At 42.8% G+C, this 24,078-nt stretch overlaps 1 protein-coding gene across 9 annotated transcripts in view; it reads right to left on the bottom strand.

Annotated features, from left to right (window-relative positions):
- Positions 1 to 12,918: 12,918 nt before the first annotated feature.
- The window catches only part of ROBO1 (roundabout guidance receptor 1), a 1,398,228-nt gene continuing 1,387,068 nt past the window's right edge, over positions 12,919 to 24,078 (bottom strand). For all 9 annotated transcript variants that reach the window (XM_068270495.1, XM_068270496.1, XM_068270499.1 and 6 more), the window contains 3 exons: positions 23,361 to 23,669; positions 18,352 to 18,545; positions 12,919 to 15,169 (listed from right to left, as the gene is read on the bottom strand). In XM_068270495.1, the coding sequence (XP_068126596.1) occupies positions 15,155 to 15,169; positions 18,352 to 18,545; positions 23,361 to 23,669 (518 nt within the window). In that variant the 3' untranslated portion in view covers positions 12,919 to 15,154. The remainder of the gene's footprint in view (positions 15,170 to 18,351; positions 18,546 to 23,360; positions 23,670 to 24,078) is intronic.

Genomic DNA, 24,078 nt, shown 5'->3' with positions numbered 1-24,078 from the left:
ATATATGTTTAACGAGTTTGGAGTCACATTACATCTTTATAGCTCAGAAAGGTAATGTAGAAGCATGCAAAATAGCCATAACAAAAGGCTAAGGAAACATGCATGTTAAATGTTGCAAAGAGGCACCAGGCAATACAGATTTTAGATAGTGCTGAGTTACATGAGAAATCCGTGGCCATTACCTAAACCTGACAACAACTAATGTCTCACTGACTGCAATCCTTTTCCTGTAATGTTTCTCTTTAAATGACTATAGTACTCTACACACAAATGACCGAACATTAATAATACAAAAAAATATGATTATTTAGAATCGTCAATAAAGGCAATCAGGAGCGTTGCTAGGATCCTAAGAGATCTGGGGGAGTTATGTGCACGCTAGCTGAAAAATGGGTGTGGCCATGCACCAGAATGTGGGTGTGGCCAAATTAACACGAACTAATTAGCAGTCTAAGTAGGCCTGCCCAGCAAAATGCTGGGTGAAGCCCCCCTCTCCATTAATACAGAAAAAAAAATAAAACGCAGCATATCACATGAATAGGCAGTGTCACTTAAACATATGGGGCATGCTGGGTGCTGTGTGGTGCCATGCTGGGTGCTGCGGTATCTCTATGGGGCATGCTGGGTGTTGTGGTGACATGCTGGAAGCTGTGGTGCCTGGAGCCTCCATATGGTGCATGCATCGTTGAGTATCCTCACTGTTTTTCCCCCTGACCCCCCAGCAGAGTAGCACAACAGGAGGAACTACTTATCTCCTCCATCCGCTCTCCAAGTATGGAGACATCATCTGTAGCTGGCGTCAGTACTCACCTCTAAGCGGCCGTTGGTGAGTACTGCCGCCCGCTGCCTGGGGGACATCCTGGGCACCCCAGAATAGACCCAGGCATGTGCCACTGATCTTTGGGGCTAGCAACGCCCCTGAAGGCAATCCTGTATTATAAGTCTAAATATAGCAACCACATCATTACATCATTGCTACATTGTTCTAATATTGGCATTCCATTAAAACAATTGTAAGTTACTTATCTGTTTATGCTTAAAGTTGCGCCGAGAACCGGGCTGAGACCTCCACTTCTAGGCCTCGATGCTTGTTCCCCACTGATGACGTGCAGGCTGGAACGCAGGCCGCACTTCCTGATAGGCGGAGGGCGCGTTTCACAGTCGGCCTCTCGCAAGGGTAGTCAGCTGACTGCGTTCAGCTGACAGCGCAGTGTTAGCTGACGTTACAGCTGACACTTAGGCAGGTTGTGCTGCTGTCTGATTGGATGTGCGGAGTGTGGCCAGCCACTGATTGGATGAGAGTTTTTAAACGTGCTGAGTGCTCCCAGTCATCGCCTGTGATAGCATAGCTGTGGCTAGTTGTTGGGTGCGCACTTACTAATATTGTTTATCTGGAATTTGACCCTTGGCTTGTTTCTCAACCATTCTTGTCTGCTGCCTGAACTGACTTCTGCTTGTTACCTAGATACTCTTGCCTGCTGCCTGGAGCGACCTCTGCTTGTTACCTGGATACTCTTGCCTGCTGCCTGGACTGACTTCTGCTTGTTACCTGGTTTCTCTTGCTTGCTGCCTGGACCAACCTCTGCTTGTTACCTGGACACTCTGGCTTACTGCTTGCACCAACCATTACCTGTCACCGGATCTGCTTACTGCCTATCACTATTGTCGGCCTTATCCTCATCATCAAGGTACTATTACAGTTTGACACTTGTGAACTCTTGAACACTCTTGATAGTTGCCTCAGTGGGGCTCTGGGGGGTTATTGTCCACTCTCCTTCAGTCTGTATGCCTTGCACATTAAGACCTGGGGCAACCGTAGTCAGGAGACAAATAAAGTGTCCTGTTCATGCAGGGGCTTGGCTATAGGTGAAGACTGTGGTCCGGGCTCCAGGGCCAGAGTTGTACTCTTTACCACCCAAGGCCACTGTCACAGCCACCCCCCTTTGGTATAGGTAGCAATGACCCCTCCCCCCTTCCCTCCAGTATAGGTAGCCTGATGAACCCCCCCCCCCCCCAGTATAGGAAGCCAGATGACCCCTTCCTCCTTTCCCTCCAGTATAGATAGCCAGATGACTCCCTTAATCCCCCCTTTTCCCACCCCCTTTCAGTATAGGTAGCCAGCTTGCCTTCACACCACAGCAGCCATCAGTGTCACTCATTTCTCCGCTCGTCTCCAGTGCAGAAGCTTCCTCTGCCTTTTCGTCTCCAATGCTGTCCAAGTCCATAGCTGCCGGCCACAATGCAAACATGCACAGAGAGCAAGGTGGCTGCTGCACAGGCGTTTAGCAGCAGAGTGGCACAGTCAGGCGCTTGCCTTATCTCCCTGCATTGCAAGTTTACATGCTGCACTAGTTTAGCCTGCTGCTTTGGTGCCCTTGCATCTGTGGTGCCCTAGGCCATGGCCTAAATACGGCCTTGGCCTAAATACGGCCCTGCCGGGCTCAGAGTCACGGCACTAGATTGGAGCATAGAGACTGATTGTGGACATAACCTTTCAAGCCTTACAATAATATTTGTAAGTAATTTCTATCTTCATTTTATTTTATTTCATGAATACTACTTAGTTTTCCTTTATAAATAGCATACATACATGTATAGACTGAAGAGTACGTTAAGTGACATGTAACATGATGAGATGTGCTCAAAAGTATGGTAAGAGAGTGCACAACAGTTTTACTGTTACTAAGGCTCATACACACGTCCAACTTAAAGGAAACATCCAAGCTCCTCGAAAAAAAGAACATCCACTTACCCGGGGCTTCCTCCAGCCCCTGGCAGCCGTCCTATGCCCTTGCCACAGCTCCGTGCCTCCCGTTGTCCCGCACTGCAGAAGCAGACCTGGTGAGGTCGGCTTCCTGGTCGGCTTCTTCTGCGCTCCACCGCGCGGGTCATGTGGTCCAGCCAACGTCATCAGCATTGTACTGCGCAGGCGTAACCAAGAATTGAACTTCATCCCAATCAGTAGCTGATACCCCCTTTCCCATGAGACACCCTTTTTCTCAAGCGGATCATCAGGGGGCTCTGTATGGTTAATATTGTGGTGAAATCCCTCCCACAGTGTGATGTCAGCGCCTCAAAGTACTGAGGTACTGACATCACACTGTGGGAGCCTTGTTGCATTGTGGGAAATAACAGCTGTTTCCAACTGCCAAAAAAGCTAGCAGCATCTCCTTACACTGACATCATCTGACGCCATTAAAAATGTCACCATGTGATAAATGTCAAAATGTAAATCAGGGAGAGGAAAGATTTTACAATTAGCAAATAATTTATGCATAATTGTTGTAAAAATTAAGCACTTTTTATTACATTATTTTCACTTGAGTTCCTCTTTAAAGGAACACTATCAAACCAAGTGTTCTAAAATAACAATGTACAAATAATGTCTAAGTAGCAGGGATGCTCATCCGGATCCCGGGTACCTGGATAAACCCGGGTATCCGACCATTTTTACGCTATCCGGGTCGGATGCGGAAACCTGGGCCACTATCCGGATAGCACTATCCGGATTCTATCCGGATATCTGGCCGCATAATCCGGATACCCGCGGGTATCCGTCCACATATCCAGATAGTGTAACTAAGGAGATGATGTCATTCAGCCAATCAGAGGCCTACCAGCCTAAGCCCTGGCACCCAATCACAGAAGGGAACCCTGGCCAGCCCCCCTGTATAGTAAGGAGGGCTGGCATGGTGAGACAGATCGTCCTTGCTTGTGTGGCTGGCTGGTCACTGACAGACTTGCTCCCATGCTGTTGGCTTAGCAAGTGCTGTATATAGTGATAAACCTAAAGCTTTGAGTGCTAAACACCTTCACTACACTATTGTTCTATTGTTTTTTTTAGCTAGCTAGCTTGTAATTGTTTGCTTTCATTCACTCAGTTAGGTCCTGTCTGTGTCTGTGCAGGCCAGCAGGACAGTATAGGGAATAGGAGGATTACTGTGTTATTGTATTGTAGTTAGTACTGCAGTTAGTTGTCATGGTGGCGGCCTGGCAGGTACACACGGTGCGATCCCGCACTCAATTTCCCGCTCGATTCCCGTCGACTCGATTATTTCCGACATGTCCGATTTGCGTTTCGATGGATCGTTAGGTCGATTCGCATGTAAAGTATGCCAAATCGACCTAACGATCCATCGAAATGCAAATCGGACATGTCGGAAATAATCGAGTCGACGGGAATTGAGCGGGAAATCGAGTGCAGGAATGCACCGTGTGTACCCGCCAGGCCGCCACCATAACACAGTGTGCACTGTCTGTCCTCTACTCTGTGGTCTGTCACTCCATGCTGATTTGATGTAAAGTCCAACCCCGATTTTATTAAACGTAGTGGGATGTGGGTGTCAAAAACACCCTCTAGTGAAAAGATACAGGAGACAAAAGTGGGAGCCCAATAGTGTAGAATGTCAAAAACAATTGAACGTAATAAAAGTAAGACACTACTCACAAAGGTGGGTTGCAGAGGGGCAACCGACCACAGGAAGCAGGTGGAGACAACAAACCCGACTCCACTCGGGGTGGTCCCTAGGGACCTGGATGCGGTCGCTCTCCTTGGTAAAAGAAAGGGGACAGATATCCGCCGTGGTCGAAGCCACGTGTGGTCTGTACCCACCCCTCAGACGGGTGAGGTAAGGGGGTATGATTGCACAATAAGGGTATAAGAGGCGCCCTGGTGTAATAAAAGCATCTAAAAACAGTTTAAAAACGGGAAATAAATTTGAGGTGGCTTACCTCAGTGACGAAAAAATCTTTGTATTTTACAAAGGTTTTTATTAGTAGCACAGGCAACGCGTTTCGCGGGTCAGAGCCCGCTTCCTCAGGCCAATAACAGTGCCTACATCAGTAAAAAGAGGCTCCTTAGCATACCAGAATATTACAATATACATATATATACAACATAACGTTATTATCACATGAATTGCATATTTACATACTTTCATATCCACCTGTGCACACCTACAATGGTGGTCCATATATATATTATCATCAATTGGGAGTATTGACAACTGATACAGTTATTAGTGTTCAGGAGGCGTGCATAAATAAAAATGCAAAATTGCAAAAACGCAAAAAAAAATAAATATATATATATATATATATATATATATATATATATAATAATAATAATAATACTGCTGCAAATGCTGCAAATGTATGCATCTAGAAACCATTATAAAAATGAACAAGTAGTGAATAAATAATAGAATTGGGAGTATTGACAACTGATAGTTATTAGTGTTCAGGAGGCGTGCATAAATAGAAATGCAAAAAAAAAAAAATAAATAAATAAAATAATAATAATAATAATACTGCTGCAAATGCTGCAAATGTATGCATCTAGAAACCATGTCATTGAAAATAAAATTGCTGCAAGTACAACTCCTATAAATCCCCCTAGATTTTTATACATATAAACTTGCAGCTATTTTATTTTCAATGACAATGTCATTCCCTTGGGATTTTTATATACATTGATTTGCAGCAATTCTATTATTTATTCATTACTTGTTCATTTTTTATAATGGTTTCTAGATGCATACATTTGCAGCATTTGCAGCAGTATTATTATTATTATTTTATTTATTTATTTTTGCATTTCTATTTATGCACGCCTCCTGAACACTAATAACTGTATCAGTTGTCAATACTCCCAATTCTATTATTTATTCACTACTTGTTCATTTTTATAATGGTTTCTAGATGCATACATTTGCAGCATTTGCAGCAGTATTATTATTATTATTATTATTATATATATGATTTTTTTATTTTTTTTTGCGTTTTTGCAATTTTGCATTTTTATTTATGCACGCCTCCTGAACACTTATAACTGTATCAGTTGTCAATACTCCCAATTGATGATAATATATATATGGACCACCATTGTAGGTGTGCACAGGTGGATATGAAAGTATGTAAATATGCAATTCATGTGATAATAACGTTATGTTGTATATATGTATATATATATATGTATATTGTAATATTCTGGTATGCTAAGGAGCCTCTTTTTACTGATGTAGGCACTGTTATTGGCCTGAGGAAGCGGGCTCTGACCCGCGAAACGCGTTGCCTGTGCTACTAATAAAAACCTTTGTAAAATACAAAGATTTTTTCGTCACTGAGGTAAGCCACTTCAAATTTATTTCCCGTTTTTAAACTGTTTTTAGATGCTTTTATTACACCAGGGCGCCTCTTATACCCTTATTGTCCGATTTTATTAAAGTAAAAGTACCCCACATCATCTGGTGACATCACGTATAAGTTGTACCATGTCTGCTGGCACCGGCAGCTGGCGGAGGGGCAGCAAGGGCAAGAGGACAGGAAGCAACATTACGGCCACCCTCAGAAGGTCTGCCGTGTCAGTGTCGACCCCAGCGGGCAGCCTACCCTCGGTCAGCAAGCTTTTCGCTCCAGGTGCCGCGATTGAACTCAGGCCTGTTAGCCACAAGGAGTTTGAGGAGGATGTTCTAGGTTTTGAGGAGGGGGGGTATGTTGATGATGAGATGAAGGACCGTGACTACCATCCACAGGATGGGGATGTCAGCTCTGATTCTGAGGAGGAGGATGCCCCGGTGGGTTTGGCACAGAGGATCAGCATTGCAGACAGTGGACATGGAATGCGGGACCCACCACATCCTTCTGCCGCTACCACCAGCCGCACCACTCAACCCCCAACCGCCACAGGGAGAAAAGCCGCAGCATCCCATTCAGGCCGCAGGGTATTCTTCACCTCCCCAATCTGGCCGCCACGGTGCCACAGGCCACTGCTGCTGATACCGCCACCTATATTCAACCCAAAACACAAAATTGCGGTGTCATTTTTGGAGTTGTCTGGGCTGAAAACTGTCATGTCCCAGTTGTACCGATTAGACTTTGGACACGTGGGCTGCACGACCGCTGTCTGGAACCTAGTCCTGATGTTAATTGACAGCTTTTTTTTTTTTAAATACTATGCGTGCAAGCTAAACGACAAACTGCACAACTAGTCTGCATTCAAAAACAAGAAAGTTGTTCAAAAGACTTGTACACACATTCCAACCTGCCTGATAGTTGGTCAGATTGATCCTCTGGTTGGATCTGGCAAACAACCTGTTATCAGTTGGTCATCTGGTTGTTTGCCACAGCCGTACACACACCCAACTTATCTTCCAACAGACAAGTTTAGAAAATAGTTGGACAGATTGTTGGTAGGTGTGTATGAGCCTTTATAGTAACAAGGTAGAGTGCACTGTGCAATTGGCGTCATGTGCAGTACCCTAGCTACACTCACAATACTTAATAGTATGACATGGCTCCTTTAAACAGCACTTCCAGTTGCATAGAGTTTATTATTGAATATGTATTTTCCTTGATCTCCACAGCCCCTTTCTTCTTCCCCCTTTCACCCCATCTTTTCTTTTTATTTTAATGATTTGCTAATATTTGCATAATTTTGTATGTTGTAGATGCATATTTGTATGCATATCCTAGTGTCTCGCTCTGTTGTCCGCCGCTCGGCCGCACTTCCTTATTTACCAGCAGTGACGTGTAGCGGTGGGCTTGTCCCAAGGCACTCGTCACTAGTTGCTAGGCAGACTTGGATTAAGCTGAGCTCATGCATGGCTGTGTGCTACGTCTCCATGCCAGTCCCCCATGTTGCTTACGGGTTGATGGGATTGATGGCGAGGTGGTGCCTGGCAGGAGAGGTGTCGGCTTTGGTGGCTGCTTATAGCTGATGTGTGTGGGAGGGACTCTGATTTAAGTGTCCTATAGCACAGCAGCCACTCTAGTTCCCCATCAGGTCCGGCTAGGCATGGAATGTAGAGCATGCAATAGGGCCTTGGTGCATTTTGATTGGCTGCTGGCTGTGTCTGCTATATAAATGCATGTAATGACAGTTTGTCCTTTGCACACACACAGCATACCTTGATAAAGGAGCTGTCACTCTGAAACTTCACATTATTGTGCTGTGATGTCTCATTGAATTAACCTCCCTGGCGGTTAATTTTTTTTTCCCAAATGGGCAAAAATCCTTTTTTTTTTAATTTTTTTTTTGTTTCATGTAAAGCTACCAGAGTAGCTACATGAAACACCACTAGAGGGCGCATGTGTCCCTTTAGTGCGATCGTCGCCGGCACTAATAGCAAACAGGGGAGCGCGTATATAACGCGTTCCCCTGTATGGCTTCTCCTGTCCCCATGGCGACGATCGGAATGACGTCATGGACGTCAGCCGACGTCCTGACGTCAGGCACACCCGATCCAGCCCATAGCGCTGCCCGGAACTCATTGGTCCGGACAGTGCAGGGCTCTGGCGGGGGTGGGCCCTCTTTCGCCGCTGCGTGCAGGCGATCGCCGCAGAGCGGCGGCGATCGAGCTGTGCGCGCGGCTAGCAAAGTGCTGGCTGCGCGCACAGCACTTTGAATGGGGTAAATCGCCCCAATAGAGCCGGAGAAGTCCTCCTGCGCGGCATAGCCCGAGCTCAGCTCGGGCTTACCGCCAGGGAGGTTAAAGAGCATTGAATACTTACCTAGATGATGCTGGTTTACTACTTTATTGGACTTATTCATCAGGTGTGCTGACTGATCTACCTGGCACATCCCAACTGCGTATCTGAGGAGTGCACCACCATCTTTTGGAACTTTAATTTTAGATGCAAAATCAGACTGTGGGAATCCAGAAAAGTGTGATGTGGGATTAGTACAATAAATACAATTGTTTATATCAGTTTATTTGCACTTGAGGTTAGCGTTAAACTTAAAGTACACCTGAAGTATGAGGGATATGGAGGCTGCCATATTTATTTCCTATTATTCCCTATTTACTAATCTTTTATGCGTCAGTAGTGTCTGAAACACACTCCTGAAACAAGCATGTGGAGAATCCAGTTAGACTTCAGTGAGACATCTGATATAAAAGTATTATAGGCAGAGGATCAGAAGAACAGCCAGGCAATGTGCATCGTTTAAAAAGAAATAAATATGGCAGCCTCCATATACCTCTCAGGCCAGTTGTCCTTCAATAGATTTTCTTATGATTTGACGTTTTTATCAGACCATTATTAAATAAAGATGAATTAATAACAGATTGCGCTACTGTGGAAAAAAGCTAAATAAATATTTATTGGCACAAATTTAAAACTCAGCCCAATGCTGATAACTGTGTAGTATTACCTCTGCTAGTAAAACTGATGGTTAAAAAGTAGATCAATGATTTGTGTGATGTGGCTAATTAACCACTCACAATATATGTACATATATTAAAAATAAAACATTATAAAAATTCAATGAAGTTGGTGCACTTGTTGAAAATGCGTAATAGTTCCGAGGCTAGCCGATAGACAGGACCAATTCCTATAAATGCCCCAACTAACATAAACAGATCACGCTAATAAAATGGATGTACTGGATCCCTCAATAGGATGGTTATGCGCATTAAGTCCATCAATGGGTGTAAATGCGGTTCCTGTTGGATAGAGGCAGATGCAGCACAATAAGATGAAATGGATAGACAGGAGCGATCTCACCCGTCCGATGCTTGTGAACGGTACTGAGGTCCTCTTCGCGGGAGCCGCTCGATCTCACCCGCCCCGGCCGGCAGCGAGGTGAGAGAGACTGGACGGCATAAACACGTCGGGCAAGCGTGCCCGGCTCCCCTGGTAGGCTGTGGGTGTCCGATTGAGGGTGGACTAGCACTGGTTGGGCTTCCGTGCGTGAACTTGCTGGTTGCTGCCACGGAGCTCCGGCCCACCTCCTTCCCCTCTGGATGTCTTTGTGCCAATAAATATTTATTTAGCTTTTTTCCACAGTAGCGCAATCTGTTATTAATTCATCATTTTTATTTAGGTTTGGGATCCCTTGACAGATTTTGCTGCTACAGGCATAGGCGCAGCGCTGACCTTTTTTTCATTATTAAATAAAGTTGTCTTAAAAGGAACTTGAGGTGAGAGACATATGAAAGCTGCCTTTGAGGGTTTGTTCACACTGTAGGCGTTTTCGTTTTTTTTTTTACGCGCGGGCGATTTTTAAAATCTTGCTTGTGCAATGAATGTCTATGACAAGGTTCATATCAGCGCGGGTTGTGCGCTGTCCGTTCAGTAAAGCGGTGTGTGGACCATTTTTGAGGCGATTCCGCCTCAATTGAAAGTATAGGAGAAACGCAAATCGCTTGCAAATTTGCTTTGTGTAGCGATTGCATTTTTAAGAATAAAAACATTGGGCTTGATTCACTAAACCGTGATAACTCAAATATCCCACCTTATGAAAAGATATCACACCTTATGAAAAGATATCACACCTTATCAAAGTTAATACGCCTTACCAGAGTAGCATAGTAAGTGCTACGAAACTCAGGGCAGGACGAGTGCCATTGCCAATTAGCAGGCATAAGTTTATAGCGCTCGCTATGCTACTCTGATAAGGCGTGTTATGTTTGATAAGGTGTGATACAGTATTTTTGATAAGGTGTAATATCTTTTCATAAGAAGTGATATCTTTTCATAAGGGGTGATCTTTGATAAGGTGTGAAATTTGAGGCTTAGTGAATCAAGCCCCTTGTATTTATTCTTTTCCAGGTCAGAGTTCACTTCCTGACTTGCGTCAGGGAGTGAATTACAAAACCGCTCGGAAAAAAACTCTTAGAAAACCGCTAAGCACAAAAACGAATCGCCCACCCAAGCGCTGGGAATCGGAAAAAAAAGATGCCTCAAAAACAGCCCAACGTGGACGGACACGCGAAGGGAACGCAAAGTGAACAAGGCCTTAAACAATACCAGTTGACTGGCTTCCTCCTAATCTTTCAGGCATCAGTAGTGTCTGAATAACCCACCTGAAACTGGCATGCAGCTAATCCAGTCAGACTTCAGTCAGAGCATCTGATCTGCATGCTTGTTCAGGGTCTATGGCTAAAAGTATTAGAGGTAGAGTACCAGTGATACAGCCAGGAAATTTGCATTTTTTAAAAGTAAATACAGTGGCTTGCAAAAGTATTCGGCCCCCTTGAAGTTTTCCACATTTTGTCACATTACTGCCACAAACATGAATCAATTTTATTGGAATTTCACGTGAAAGACCAATACAAAGTGGTGTACACGTGAGAAGTGGAACGAAAATCATACATGATTCCAAAATTTTTTTACAAATCAATAACTGCTAAGTGGGGTGTGCATAATTATTCAGCCCCTTTTGGTCTGAGTGCAGTCAGTTGCCCATAGACATTGCCTGATGAGTGCTAATGACTAAATAGAGTGTACCTGTGTGTAATCTAATGTCAGTACAAATACAGCTGCTCTGTGACGGCCTCAGAGGTTGTCTAAGAGAATCTTGGGAGCAACAACACCATGAAGTCCAAAGAACACACCAGACAGGTCAGGGATAAAGTTATTGAGAAATTTAAAGCAGGCTTAGGCTACAAAAAATATTTCCAAAGCCTTGAACATCCCACGGAGCACTGTTCAAGCGATCATTCAGAAATGGAAGGAGTATGGCACAACTGTAAACCTACCAAGACAAGGCCGTCCACCTAAACTCACAGGCCGAACAAGGAGAGCGCTGATCAGAAATGCAGTCAAGAGGCCCATGGTGACTCTGGACGAGCTGCAGAGATCTACAGCTCAGGTGGGGGAATCTGTCCATAGGACAACTATTAGTCGTGCACTGCACACAGTTGGCTCTTATGGAAGAGTGACAAGAAGAAAGCCATTGTTAACAGAAAAGCATAAGAAGTCCCATTTGCAGTTTGCCACAAGCCATGTGGGGGACACAGCAAACATGTGGAAGAAGGTGCTCTGGTCGGATGAGACCAAAATGGAACATTTTGGCCAAAATGCAAAACGCTATGTGTGGCGGAAAACTAACACTGCACATCACTCAGAACACACCATCCCGACTGTCAAATATGGTGGTGGCAGCATCATGCTCTGGGGTTGCTTCTCTTCAGCTGGGACAGGGAAGCTGGTCAAAGTTGATAGGAAGATGGATGGAGCCAAATACAGGGCATTCTTGGAAGAAAACCTCTTGGAGTCTGCAAAAGACTTGAGACTGGGGCGGAGGTTCACCTTCCAGCAGGACAAAGACCCTAAACATAAAGCCAGGGCAACAATGGAATGGTTTAAAACAAAACATATCCATGTGTTACAATGGCTCAGTCAAAGTCCAGATCTAAATCCAATTGAGAATCTGTGGCAAGATCTGAAAACTGCTGTTCACAAACGCTGTCCATCTAATCTGACTGAGCTGGAGCTGGTTTGCAAAGAAGAATGGGCAAGGATTTCAGTCTCTAGATGTGCAAAGCTGGTAGAGACATACCCTAAAAGACTGGCAGCTGTAATTGCAGCAAAAGGTGGTTCTACAAAGTATTGACTCAAGGGGCTGAATAATTACGCACACCCCACTTTGCAGTTATTGATTTGTAAAAAATGTTTGGAATCATATATGATTTTCGTTCCACTTCTCACGCGTACACCACTTTGTATTGGTCTATCACGTGGAATTCCAAAAAAATTGATTCATGTTTGTGGCAGTAATGTGACAAAATGTGGAAAACTTCAAGGGGGCCGAATACTGTAAGCCACTGTAAATATGTCAGCTTTCTTATACTTCTCACTTCAAGTGTCCTTTAATCCCTTTAGGAGATTAAAAATTCTGTACCTTTAATTAATTGTCTACATTTTCAGCATACTGCATACACTAAAGTCTTAAAATAATACAAAAAATATTGTCTGAGGGAACATGTATTTCTCACAATTAACAGGAAATCCCCACATACACCTAAATTAAACTTCAACAGGATCTGCTGTGAGGTTAGACTCTGAACAGCAATCACTGTGTAAATCTACCATGTAATTATTTAGGAAAATTTCATGGTAACATGAATAAAGAAAACACAGACACACACGGAAGGTACTTGAGAACAGTTTTAATAAATAATGTGACAAAAATTATGTTTTGGATTATCTGATCCATGGTATGCAAAATTATGGCTAAAAATAAGATGTTTTCTTAAATGAGCAATAATAAAAACATTAATCACATGGTTTGTTCCCTTACAATCTCATTTTCTTAGAGTGTTTTACTTGCTTAAAATAAAGATTTTTTTTTTTTTTTTTTTTTAACAAACAAAGCATTTTTTTCTGGTTTGTTGAGAACTTATGGTTGCCATATAACAAAAGGAAAAAAAAAACGTTTGCTTTAGCACCAATGGCAACTTAAGGTACATGGACAGAAAACATCACGTGACGGATTTGTAGCATGTAGATGCTAGCGTGTGTTTTTTTCAGAATTTAAAAAAAAATCAAATTGAAAAAGATTTTTTTTTCTTTCGTTTATCCAGTTTATTTTTATGGACCCTTGAAACAATGGTTTAAATCATGAATTTATACCATAGTGGTAGGACATTTTACTGCTATTTTTAAATGTTGCAATTTTTTAAAATTGAAAATGTATAATGGAAAAAGGGTAAAATGAATATTGTCCAGCAAATAGCTCGAGAAAGGTGCACAATAAAAAAAAAAAAAAGATAATAGAATTTTTGCTGAATTTACAGTTTGAGGAGGTTACTTATCAACAAAGAAGCTGGGGATTTTAGACAAAGTTTTCTGTCTTGCGCTGTTCTCAGATATATTATCTGCTTGAAAGAGATGTATTCACATTTGTCACTTTTTTATATAAAAATTGAACAACAGATATAGCTATTTTTATGCATTAATACAGTTGCTTTTTTTAATGGCCAGGTTGAAATTATTGGAACCCCAGACACAATTTGTTAAGCTATTCACTATGGTATAAATGAGTATTAAAAGATGTGCAATAACCATTTTCGTCATTACCGGCCAACTCCAGACAGAAGCAATCTCTTCACAGACAAGAAATCATTCTTTCTAGAGGTACATTTTTAGTCAGTAATGTTAAAAAAAATGAACATGAGTTTAAAATTTGAGACAAAAATAAAATGCTTTTCACCATTTCTTTTCCTTTCCGAACAGTCTGACAAAATAAATTCAGCATTAACAAAATGCATTAATAGAAACATAATAATAACAATAATGATTTTTCATCATTTTCAATAAGACAAAAAAAAAGGTTAATAGTTGCAATGGTTTAAAAATAAAGTTTAGTGATTGTGCTTTTAAAACCAACAAAACAGTGCATTACAAAATAACCATATCAAATCAAATTTCCTGAAGTGGCACTTTTTTCTTTTCTTAACGGGATTGACTTCTGCAATGAGGTGCCATCCGATAAATAACCAAAGAGTGTTCGCAGTTTCTCACTTGGTGTTTTATTACAAATGTTATATTTTTTTTCTTTTTTTTTTTTCTTTTTTTTCCTACAAACGTTGTTGAATGGAAAAATAAATGATTTTTTTTTTTCTGCAAGATTTTATTTCTATGGATCCCAAGACCACCAAGCATTTGACTGGTTTGACTTCCGAAATGATCAACAGGATGTAATACCAAAGATACGTTTGAATGATGACATGGGGGAGACAAGTATCACAGAAACGTATGAAAAAAAAGTACATATTTACAATGAAATCACCTCCATAATGCTTTATAAAGTAAGGTTATGAAGGTCAATACTGCTGGACAGTAATTTCAGGTCTACAATGAAAGCATCCTCGGGTTAAATGCATTTTCACTTGATGCAACCGAATGGTCAGATGTGAAAATATTACACATTTGCACATGGATTCTCATTCTCTGAGTAGTCACTTTAGTCTATGAATGGACATCATCGGTGCTTTGGTGTCTTGGGGGACAACGCGCTGCGCTAAATCCTGATAGAGCTTGATAGGCAAGAGTTGTCGAAGAAGAACTTGGTGGTGGACAGCAAGCTTTTGATTCCAGTCTTGGCGCCTTCGGCTCTCTGCTTCTCTAAAGCAACAGACCTGCCCCAAACACCTTGAAACAACCCGCCTTTGCGGCTGGTGCAGTAGGAAGGTGCCAGGATTAAGTGCTGCTTTCGGGGCGGCAGGGAAAACGTCAGGGTGGTCTTATACAAACATCGTGTAAACAAGTAAAGCAAAAAATGTTTTTAGCTGTTATGGGTATAAAATGAAAGAGCGCGTACAATCTGATTGCACTGAACAGCATCTCTGGCATAATGTCATTCATCTTGAGGCATCTTGAGGGATTTAATATTTGATAGCATCTCCAACATCTCCATCTTAAGCTTTCAACTTTCCGTTTCCTGTAAAACAAAATGACACAAATGGTTTTAGCATATATTTCTCTCTGAACCAATCTTCTCTATCAATTTCCCCGAGTCGTCTTAATGCCTTTACAAAAACAACACGATATTTCACTTCCCACGGATAGTCAATTCATTTTTTACTAATGAACCAACCATGATAAAATCTATGTTTATACAGCATGATTTATTAAGTTAAAGCAAAGTTATTGGTACGCCTATGATAAATAAAGAGTGGAAGCTGCATCTTAAATCAGGAAATTAAATTACAGTAGGGAATAAGAATTTATTTCATTAAGACTTAGCAGAGTACACCAACCTATGGAAAATCCCACCAGGCTCAATTTACCATGTCGGCAAACGCACTTTCTGACAATGATTACTAAGCTTACTTTTGCCACTTTGTTTAAATAGATTTCAAATGGAAGGTACAAATATGCAATTGAGAGGTTTTATTTTTTATTATGGCTTCTGCTATGCTATTAGTGAATGTCCCCATCTGCGTTTGTTTGTGACATATCAAGCTACGTAAAGAGGCTGTTATAAAGGTGAACTTCTCTTTTATAATGTTTTTTAAATATTTTTGAAGAAAACCGATTAAAAACCAAGTAGTCTAACCATTTATTTCCTCAAATATGGCTCATAGAACCTGGTTCACTGAATCTGGGACAGGGTAAACCAAGAGAAAGTGTCATAAAAAATTCAGAAATTTATGGGGTAAATGAATTGCTTATTTTAAACTCAAACGGGGTGACTAATTATGAAGCATCAGAATTAATGGTGGCAGATAAGGGGGTGTTCTGGGGGGATGCAGACAGATCAAGGGTAGGTTGGGTTAGGAGTTGTTATGTTAACCGATTCTGGACCAGGTTGAAATCTACATCCTGCTTGTGGCCACTCCCGCTGCTCTGTCCCCGCCGCGACCCACTCGCCCTGCCGTCAGTATGACGACAGAGCTGTGTGAGCCGGTCAGGAGCCGGTCATTGCCTCCTGACCCTGTCCCATTGGCTTACATTGATGGACAGGGTCAAGAGCCAATGAAAGCGGCTCCTGACCGTCGTACAGAGCTCTGCCGTCATGTGCATCTGCATATCAGTGGGCATGAAAGCTGTATTAAATATTTATTTTAAAAACAAGCAATGGCTTTCGTTGTGCTCTGCATTTGTAATTATTAGTGTAGCTGTTGGGGGCAGCGAGGGTTACAGTAGCTGCAGAGGTTAGTGTAGCTGGTGGGGGCAGAATGGCTTAGTGAAGGTGGGCAGTGTAGCTTAGACAGAAAAAGCTTGGGGGGGGGGGGGGGGGGAAGCTTCATAAGATGCCGCTGCACCATAGATGCACGAGGTTTAGTATATGTTTTCCCATGTCTTTTGTACGCTAAACCTAGGGGGGGTCTTATGGTCTGAAAAATGTGGTGATTTATAAATCCTTAAAAAAGTCACCATAAAGGTTTAAAAACAATTGTAAAAGAATGTTTACAAAATATACTCATTTGGCTTTAAAAGTACTGTATTTTAATACATTTCAGTGTCATAATCCCCATCTAACATGTTCCACCTTCAAGTTTGATTAGTAAGTTTTATAAGGAACAAAAGACAGTATAGCAAAGATAAATGACTCTATAGAAAACTTCTCAATCCACCAGAGTACTAACGAGCTGTGTTTATAGATAAGGGCAGTTGGTGCTGTCTGTTTGCTTCCCTGCAGGCTCACAAAGGATCAAACAACATGAACAAATTACACAGCGAGTATCAATCTTGATATACCGGTATTTATTTATTAACTATTACTACTACAGTGTTTCCCCTAAAGTAAGACATTCACTGAAAGTAAACCCTATCTTATATTTTGAACATGCTCGAAATATAAGACATCCCCCTAAAATAAGACCTATCAGCAGAGAGGAGAAGAGGCGGGGACACCGAGATGCAGTAGGAAGAAGCAGCCAGGAAGCAGTGAGTGGAGGACTCATCCCTGCTCAATGTCAGCCTCGGCTGCCTCCTCAATCCACCAGTACTTTTGTCACTCTCTCCCCTCCCCTCTGCAAGCCCTTCTGGTGAGCGAGATGTGCTGACTGCTGTTATCTGTTTTATTTGCTCCCGGACAGTGGGAGTGAGTAAGAAAGAGCTGCATGTGTGAGGAGGAAGGAGACTGCATGGAGGGAGTTTCTGCCAGCACCACTTTGCTACAGTAGGCTCAGCAGAGTTAGTATGGAGAAAGATCTGTGCTTTTGCTCTCTCTTTAGCTGTGCTAGCTGTCCTCTCTTTCTCGCTTCTGCACAACTTGTGGCTCAGACAAGGCAGCAGTGGCAGGAATCTCAAGCATGTGGCTGTCCTCTCCCTAATCGTTAGATTTGAGTTAGATCAATGTGTGATTCTGGGAGTAGAAATCAACCTCAGCAAACAGTTCAGTGACTTTGCCATTGCCTTGCATCATTTATCTTTTATCAGTAAATGTAAAGTGAGATGCACATATTCTGCACAACTACTACTGTTATGTTTTCCTAATAGCCATGTGTTCTTCCTTGCTGTGTTTCCCCCAAAATAAGACATCCCCTGAAAATTAGCCCTAGCATATGTTTTGGAGCAAAAACGAATATAAGACATTGTCTTATTTTCAGGGAAACACGGTATCTTTCAGTAAAAAGTTCCTTTTTTAAGCAAATCTTTAAGAAAAAAAACAGCTCCTATGGGGTACTTACCTCGGGAGGGGGAAGCCTCTGGATCCTAATGAGTCTTCCACCATCCTCTTCACCTTCTGAGATCCAGATATTTACCTTTTCACGCTCCTGCACAGGCGCAGTAGTGGCTTTCCGATGGGCTCCGGCAGAAATTACCGAGCCTGATCGGGTCCACTCTACTGCACAGGTGTCTCACGCCTGCACAGTAGAACGGACCCAATCTGGCTCTGCTATTTCCGCCAGTTAATCGGAAAGCTGCTACTGCGCCTGCGCAGGAGGTAAATATTTTAGCCGCTACTGCGCCACAGCCAACCGGCTTGTTGGCTAATTTCTCAGGGGCTGCCAACGCTGGATCCCGGGGGGTAAAGAGGACGGGGAAAGCCTCATTAGAATCCAGAGGCTTCTGCCTTCCTGAGGTAAGTACCTCCCAGGGGCTCGTTTTTTGTTACAGTATTCGTTGAAGCAACAATTACTGTTCAAGTCACTTAAATGTAAAGCAGATTACCTCAATTTCATCTTCATCAACTGTACGATCATATGAACCTAAAAGCTGCATTTCTGCTGCATTTCTTCTCCCCGCTGTCTGATCTGTTCTCCGTCTTCCACCTGATCCCCGTGAAGACATAGAGCTGGAGGAGCTGGGATCTCTAGGGTTATTTGACGAGGGGAATGTTGGTTTACAATATGGCAAAATATCCTCTGTAGAAGACAAAATGTGTGAGTCAGCATGGAACACAACAAGGAAACTTAAACTGGCCGTAGTTATAATACCATCTTTTTCCAGTGCTAGGACATTCTTTCAGATGATTGTCCATTAAAGGATACCCGAGTTGTAAATGAGAATTGTGCTTTTATTTACCTGGGGCTTTTTCTAGCATTAGTGGGAGACAAAACAATAAAGGTCGGCACTGCAAGCAATCCGGTTTATTCAATAAATAAGTAGCAATCAGCGAGATATACTGTCCAGTGCAAGAAAGCATGAGGTGCACATACCGGTACTGGTGGGCAGTCAGTGCAGATGGGTGCTGGGCACAACTGCGTAGGGATGCTCATTCGGATTCCGCAGAAATGCAATTTCCGAAATTCCGATCGGAAATTGCATTTCCGCATCGGAATGCGGAAATCGGTAATGCAAGTGCGGTAGGCGTATTTCCGCCGGAAATCACAGAAATTTCTGCCGACTTTAACATCGATTTTCTCAAAAACTATAAGGTCTTTTTGAAAACTTTTTTTTTCATCTTGTTCACAAGATTCAGTTTAATAAACCCTGAAAATTTGGTGTTTCTTGGACTTACGGGGGCTTTGCTATTATCCACTAAAGTTGGCAGATTTTTACTGTAATGTAAAATGCAGAAAATGTGCATCTGCCTATTTTCTGCATTTTAGATTACAGTAAAAATCCACCGACTTTAGTGGTTAACAGCAAAGCCCCCGTAAGTCCAAGAAACACCAAATTTTCAGGGTTAATTAAACAGAATCGTGTGAACAAGATGCAAAAAAAAAGTTTTCAAAAAGACCTTATAGTTTTTGAGAAAATCGATGTTAAAGTCGGGCGGAATTTCCGCATGCGCAGTACAGCCCGGCGGACGTCCGATGACGTCAGCGCGCCGGCGTGGGACGCAGAAGTGCCAGGACTTGGAGCGCAGAAGAGCCCGGCCTGGCAGCCGGCCTGGCCAGGTCGGGTCGGCCACCAGAGACCACCGGGAGCCTGCGGAGCGGCGGCGAGGGCACCTCCTGCCTGCCACGGGCTGGAGGAAGCCCCAGGTAAGTGGAAATAGATTTTTATTTTTTCTCCACCCTCCCTGAACCTTCCCTTTAACTGAATCAGGATTTCTATCTCTGTATGCAGACATCAAACCAACAAATGTTGTTCCCGGTGATACCTTTAAAGTGTAACTGTCGGGCATAAAATCAAAAATCAATTCTTTATTTTTATCTGGTAAACAAGTAATAAGGATGCTAATCAGGCAATCCAAAAGTTAAAATCTCTATTACTTTTCTTGTTTATAAATAATCATTCTCCAGTTTACTTGACTCTTATTTGGTACGTTGCCGCACAAAGGAAGTTGCAGGGCATGCTGGGTTGTCCTTTTTTGCTTCTGTACATTAGTTAAGTCTGAGGGGAAATAAAGAAGCAAAAAAAAAGACAACCCAGCATGCCCTGCAACTTCCTTTGTGTGGCAACGTACCAAATAAGAGTCAGGTAAACTGGGGAATGATAATTTATAAACAAGAAAAGTAATAGAGATTTTAACTTTTGGATTGCCTGGTTAGCATCCTTATTACTTGTTTACCAGATAAAAATAAAGAATTGATTTTTGATTTTATGCCCGACAGTTACACTTTAATGACTAACTGTACATGGTTTATTGAAAGCTTTCGAAAGTTGAGTTTCCTCTTCAGGCATTATACAGAACTGGATGTAAAAAGACATCCTACAGGTGTGTTCAGATCTGAACCCTGAGGATGTCTTTTTAAATTTCAATGGGGGTACTACTGTGTGACATCATATCAGATTGAACCTACAGAATCGTAGATAAGTCTGTATGGGATTCAAAACTTCTTATTGTACAGCTCTGATCCAGTTCTGTATAATGCCTGAAAAAGAAACTCAACTTGCAATAAACCGTGTACAGTTAGTCAGTAGAGGTATCACCGAAATCAATGTTTGTTGGTTTGATGTCTGCATTTCTGCTCCTCGACTAAAGGTGGCCACTAACTGTCCAATTTCTAGCGAAAAATCGTTAGAGCGATCAGAAATTCTGATCGGACGAAAAATCGTTCACTACACCATCAACTAACCAATGTTTGCTTCCTATCTATCACGACCACCAAGAAAATCCAAATTTTCGTTCGACGAAAATTCATTCGGGCGACATTTTTTTTACTCGTTCATAATCGATTGTGTCTGATTGTGTCCACCAATGGAGATTATTTACAACCAATCCGATCAGAATTTCTGATTGCTCCAACGATTTTTCGCTAGAAATTGGACCGTTAGTGGCCAGCTTAACACCGGCCCACACTTCACTTATCTCTATATGCTTTCTAAGGCACTAAATACTATGTTATTGTAGTGCTCAATATAAACTAACTGTAGAGCGCATACAAAACATTTATGAACGGTCCCCATTATTCTGATAGGATGTGCTTTCAATGTCCCCAGTCTGTCTGGACCTCTTGTTACTGTTAGGGATGTGCATATTTATTGCTAAAAGTCGATTCTGCAAAATCCGGAAAGCATACAAATAGCATGGTAGGGGCTTTAGAATAGGGTAGGGATTAAATTGTATCCTTTGATGGACAGTTTGTGACATGCAGGGGGGTAACTACAAATCATGGGGCCCCAAGCAAAACTTTGATGGGGCCCCACAATGTTCACACCCCTTCCCTTGTGGTCACCCTCACAGCCTTGGGGCCCATCTCACAAGGGTCATAAAACAAGTGTAGACATCAAAACCATAATAAGTGTAGCCACAAAAACACCTGATCTGAAAGATGGAACCTTTTATCGGAGGAAGTGAAGTAGTAGTTAGGGCCCCCTAACAGCTCTGGGCCCTCCTGCAGTCACATGGGCTGCTCCCCTCAAGTTCCGCCCCTGGTGACATGACAATGGACTTTGTAAAGATCTGTGGAAAATATCAGTGCTATGTAAATAAATTAATATTTTAATAATAATATGGACTAAAAACTAAAAGTTGATATTATACCGCCACTACATCGAATCTTGGATTATGTCATTAGTGTTCGTCAGTATAGGCGGGCCTAAGACAGTTCACTGGATTCAATCTGCCAGCTCTGAAGGTAACATCTACAGTGTAAATGAACGTCAATGAGCTTTATGGACCAAAAGCTACCATGTTTTCCCGAAAATAAGCCCTCCCCAAAAATAAGTCCTAGCTTATATTTCAAGCATGCTTGAAATATAAGCCCTCCCCTGAAAATCAGCTATAGCTGTATAAAAAAATCAGACACTATGTTCGTTTAACCACCCTGGCGTTCTATTAAGATCGCCAGGGCAGCTGCATGAGGGTTTTTTTTAAATAAAAAAAAAACTATTTGAAAGCCCACTAGATGGCGCTCCGGAGGCGTTCTTCTGATCGCCTCCGGCGGCCAAAAGTAACACGGAAGGCCGCAATGAGCAGCCTTCCGTGTTTGGCTTCTCCTGTCGCCATGGCGACGAGCGGAGTGACGTCATGGACGTCAGCCGACGTCCTGACGTCAGCCGCCTCCGATCCAGCCCTTAGCGCTGGCCGGAACTATTTGTTCTGGCTGCGCAGGGCTCAGGCGGCCGGGGGGACCCTCTTTCGCCGCTGCTCGCGGCGGATCGCCGCAGAGCGGCGGCGATCAGGCAGCACACGCGGCTGGCAAAGTGCCGGCTGCGTGTGCTGCTCTTTATTTGATCAAAATCGGCCCAGCAGGGCCTGAGCTGCACCCTCTGGCGGTAATGGACGAGCTGAGCTCGTCCATACCGCTAAGGTGGTTAAAGAGAGGTATGCAGTCTCTTATCACACCTCCCTTGTGGCTGCATCCCCCTCCGAACGGAGAGAGACGCATACATAACATAACGTCCGATTTTCCACTGTATACTCTACAAAGAAAATAAGACAACCCCCGAAAATAGGCCCTAGCACATCTTTTGGAGCACAAATTAATATAAGACAGTCTTATTATTATAGTCTTATATTACACGGGAGCAAGCTTTTGGGTTGGGTCCAACTGAACTCTTGGGCTTTTACAGTACACAATAAAGGAAGAATTCAATAGGAAGGTATACATTCAAACCAATACATACAGCAGTAAGTATCGTATATACTCGAATACAAGTCGACCTCATGTATATGTCGACTCCAATATTTAACCCTCTTAAGCTGGAATTTTTTATTGACTCAAGTATAAGTCTACCCAGAAAAGTTAATGGATGCACTTGGGGCTCAGGAGGGGTTAATGACTGCACTGTAAACAGTATTGCAGCCATTAAACCCTCCTGTCCCTTAGGTGCAGCCAATAGCTCCTCCAGGCCTCCAAGTGCTGCAATTATTCACTCCCTTTTATGCAGCCCAGTATCTCCCCCCTGTCCCTTTCCTTGTTAATTGTTGTGGCCAGGACTTTCAGACCTGCTTTCTTGGCATTTCCTTTCCTCAGAGTGTCACTTACCACTGGGTAAATTGCTGCAAATGGGAATGTCACTAATAGTACACACATTACTCAGTGTGCTCAGTGTTGCCCGTGACTCGTGTACAAGTCGACACTTACACCTTTATGAAGTGAATCAGACCTAAATTTCTAGACTTATACTTGAGTATATACAAAAGTCTTGCAGATTAGGTGGAGACTTCTTGAGACGCATAAGAAGATGTAATTACTAATGTTTAGGTGGAGTGAATATTATTTTTGCTACACTCACTAGGCAAAACTAAATAAGGCTTTCTCATGTGCCAGCCCATGTTTCTAACTGCAAAAGACCCACCAGGCATTCACCATGTCACGCAAAGAACTGGAATATTGCATTACCTGGTAGTTGAGGGTTTTTTGCTGGTGTGCCATCTCGCTTCGCTGGTTTCCCTCTTTTCATCTTGATATCAATTTGTTGCTCTAGAGATTCTCTCCTTTCTCCGGAATTTGTACGGACTTCAGCTTGTTGTCTGCTGTCCACTCCATCCCTGCCTCTGTAGTTGGGGACTTTTCTCTCTGCCGGTCTGTCTAGTCTTTGCTCTGCAGACAAATATTTTTGTGACATACCAGCACGCACATCTAGCTGTCCTCGGGATGGACCAGTTGGAGATTTAATGGCAGGAGGTGGCAGTGGAGGAGGTGGTAGATCTACAATACATAAAAAAAACAAAAAACAAATGTTAAGAAACTGCAACATTTATATTTCATGCATTGCACTGCAGCAGACATTGCTTTGCAAAATGAAGGATCGATCCAAAAACTGTGGGCAGCATGGTGGCGTAATGGATAGCACTTTTGCCCTGCAGCTCTGGGTTCCTGGTTTGAATCATCCCAGCTAGGGCACTATCTGCATGGAGTTTGTATGTTCTCCCCGTGTCTGTGTGGATTTCCACCAGGCGCTCCGGTTTCCTCCCACATCCCAAAAATATACAGATAAGTTAATTGGAATCCTCCTAAAACATTGGCACCTGACGAGAATGGCCATATTACTATGGTAGGGATTAGATTGAGAGCTCCTCTGAGGGACAGCTAGTGACATATACAGTATACTCTGTAA

Source organism: Hyperolius riggenbachi, chromosome 2, assembly GCF_040937935.1.
Source record: "Hyperolius riggenbachi isolate aHypRig1 chromosome 2, aHypRig1.pri, whole genome shotgun sequence".
NCBI classification, from domain to species: Eukaryota; Metazoa; Chordata; class Amphibia; order Anura; family Hyperoliidae; genus Hyperolius; species Hyperolius riggenbachi.
This window is presented reverse-complemented; position numbering and strand designations above follow the sequence as displayed.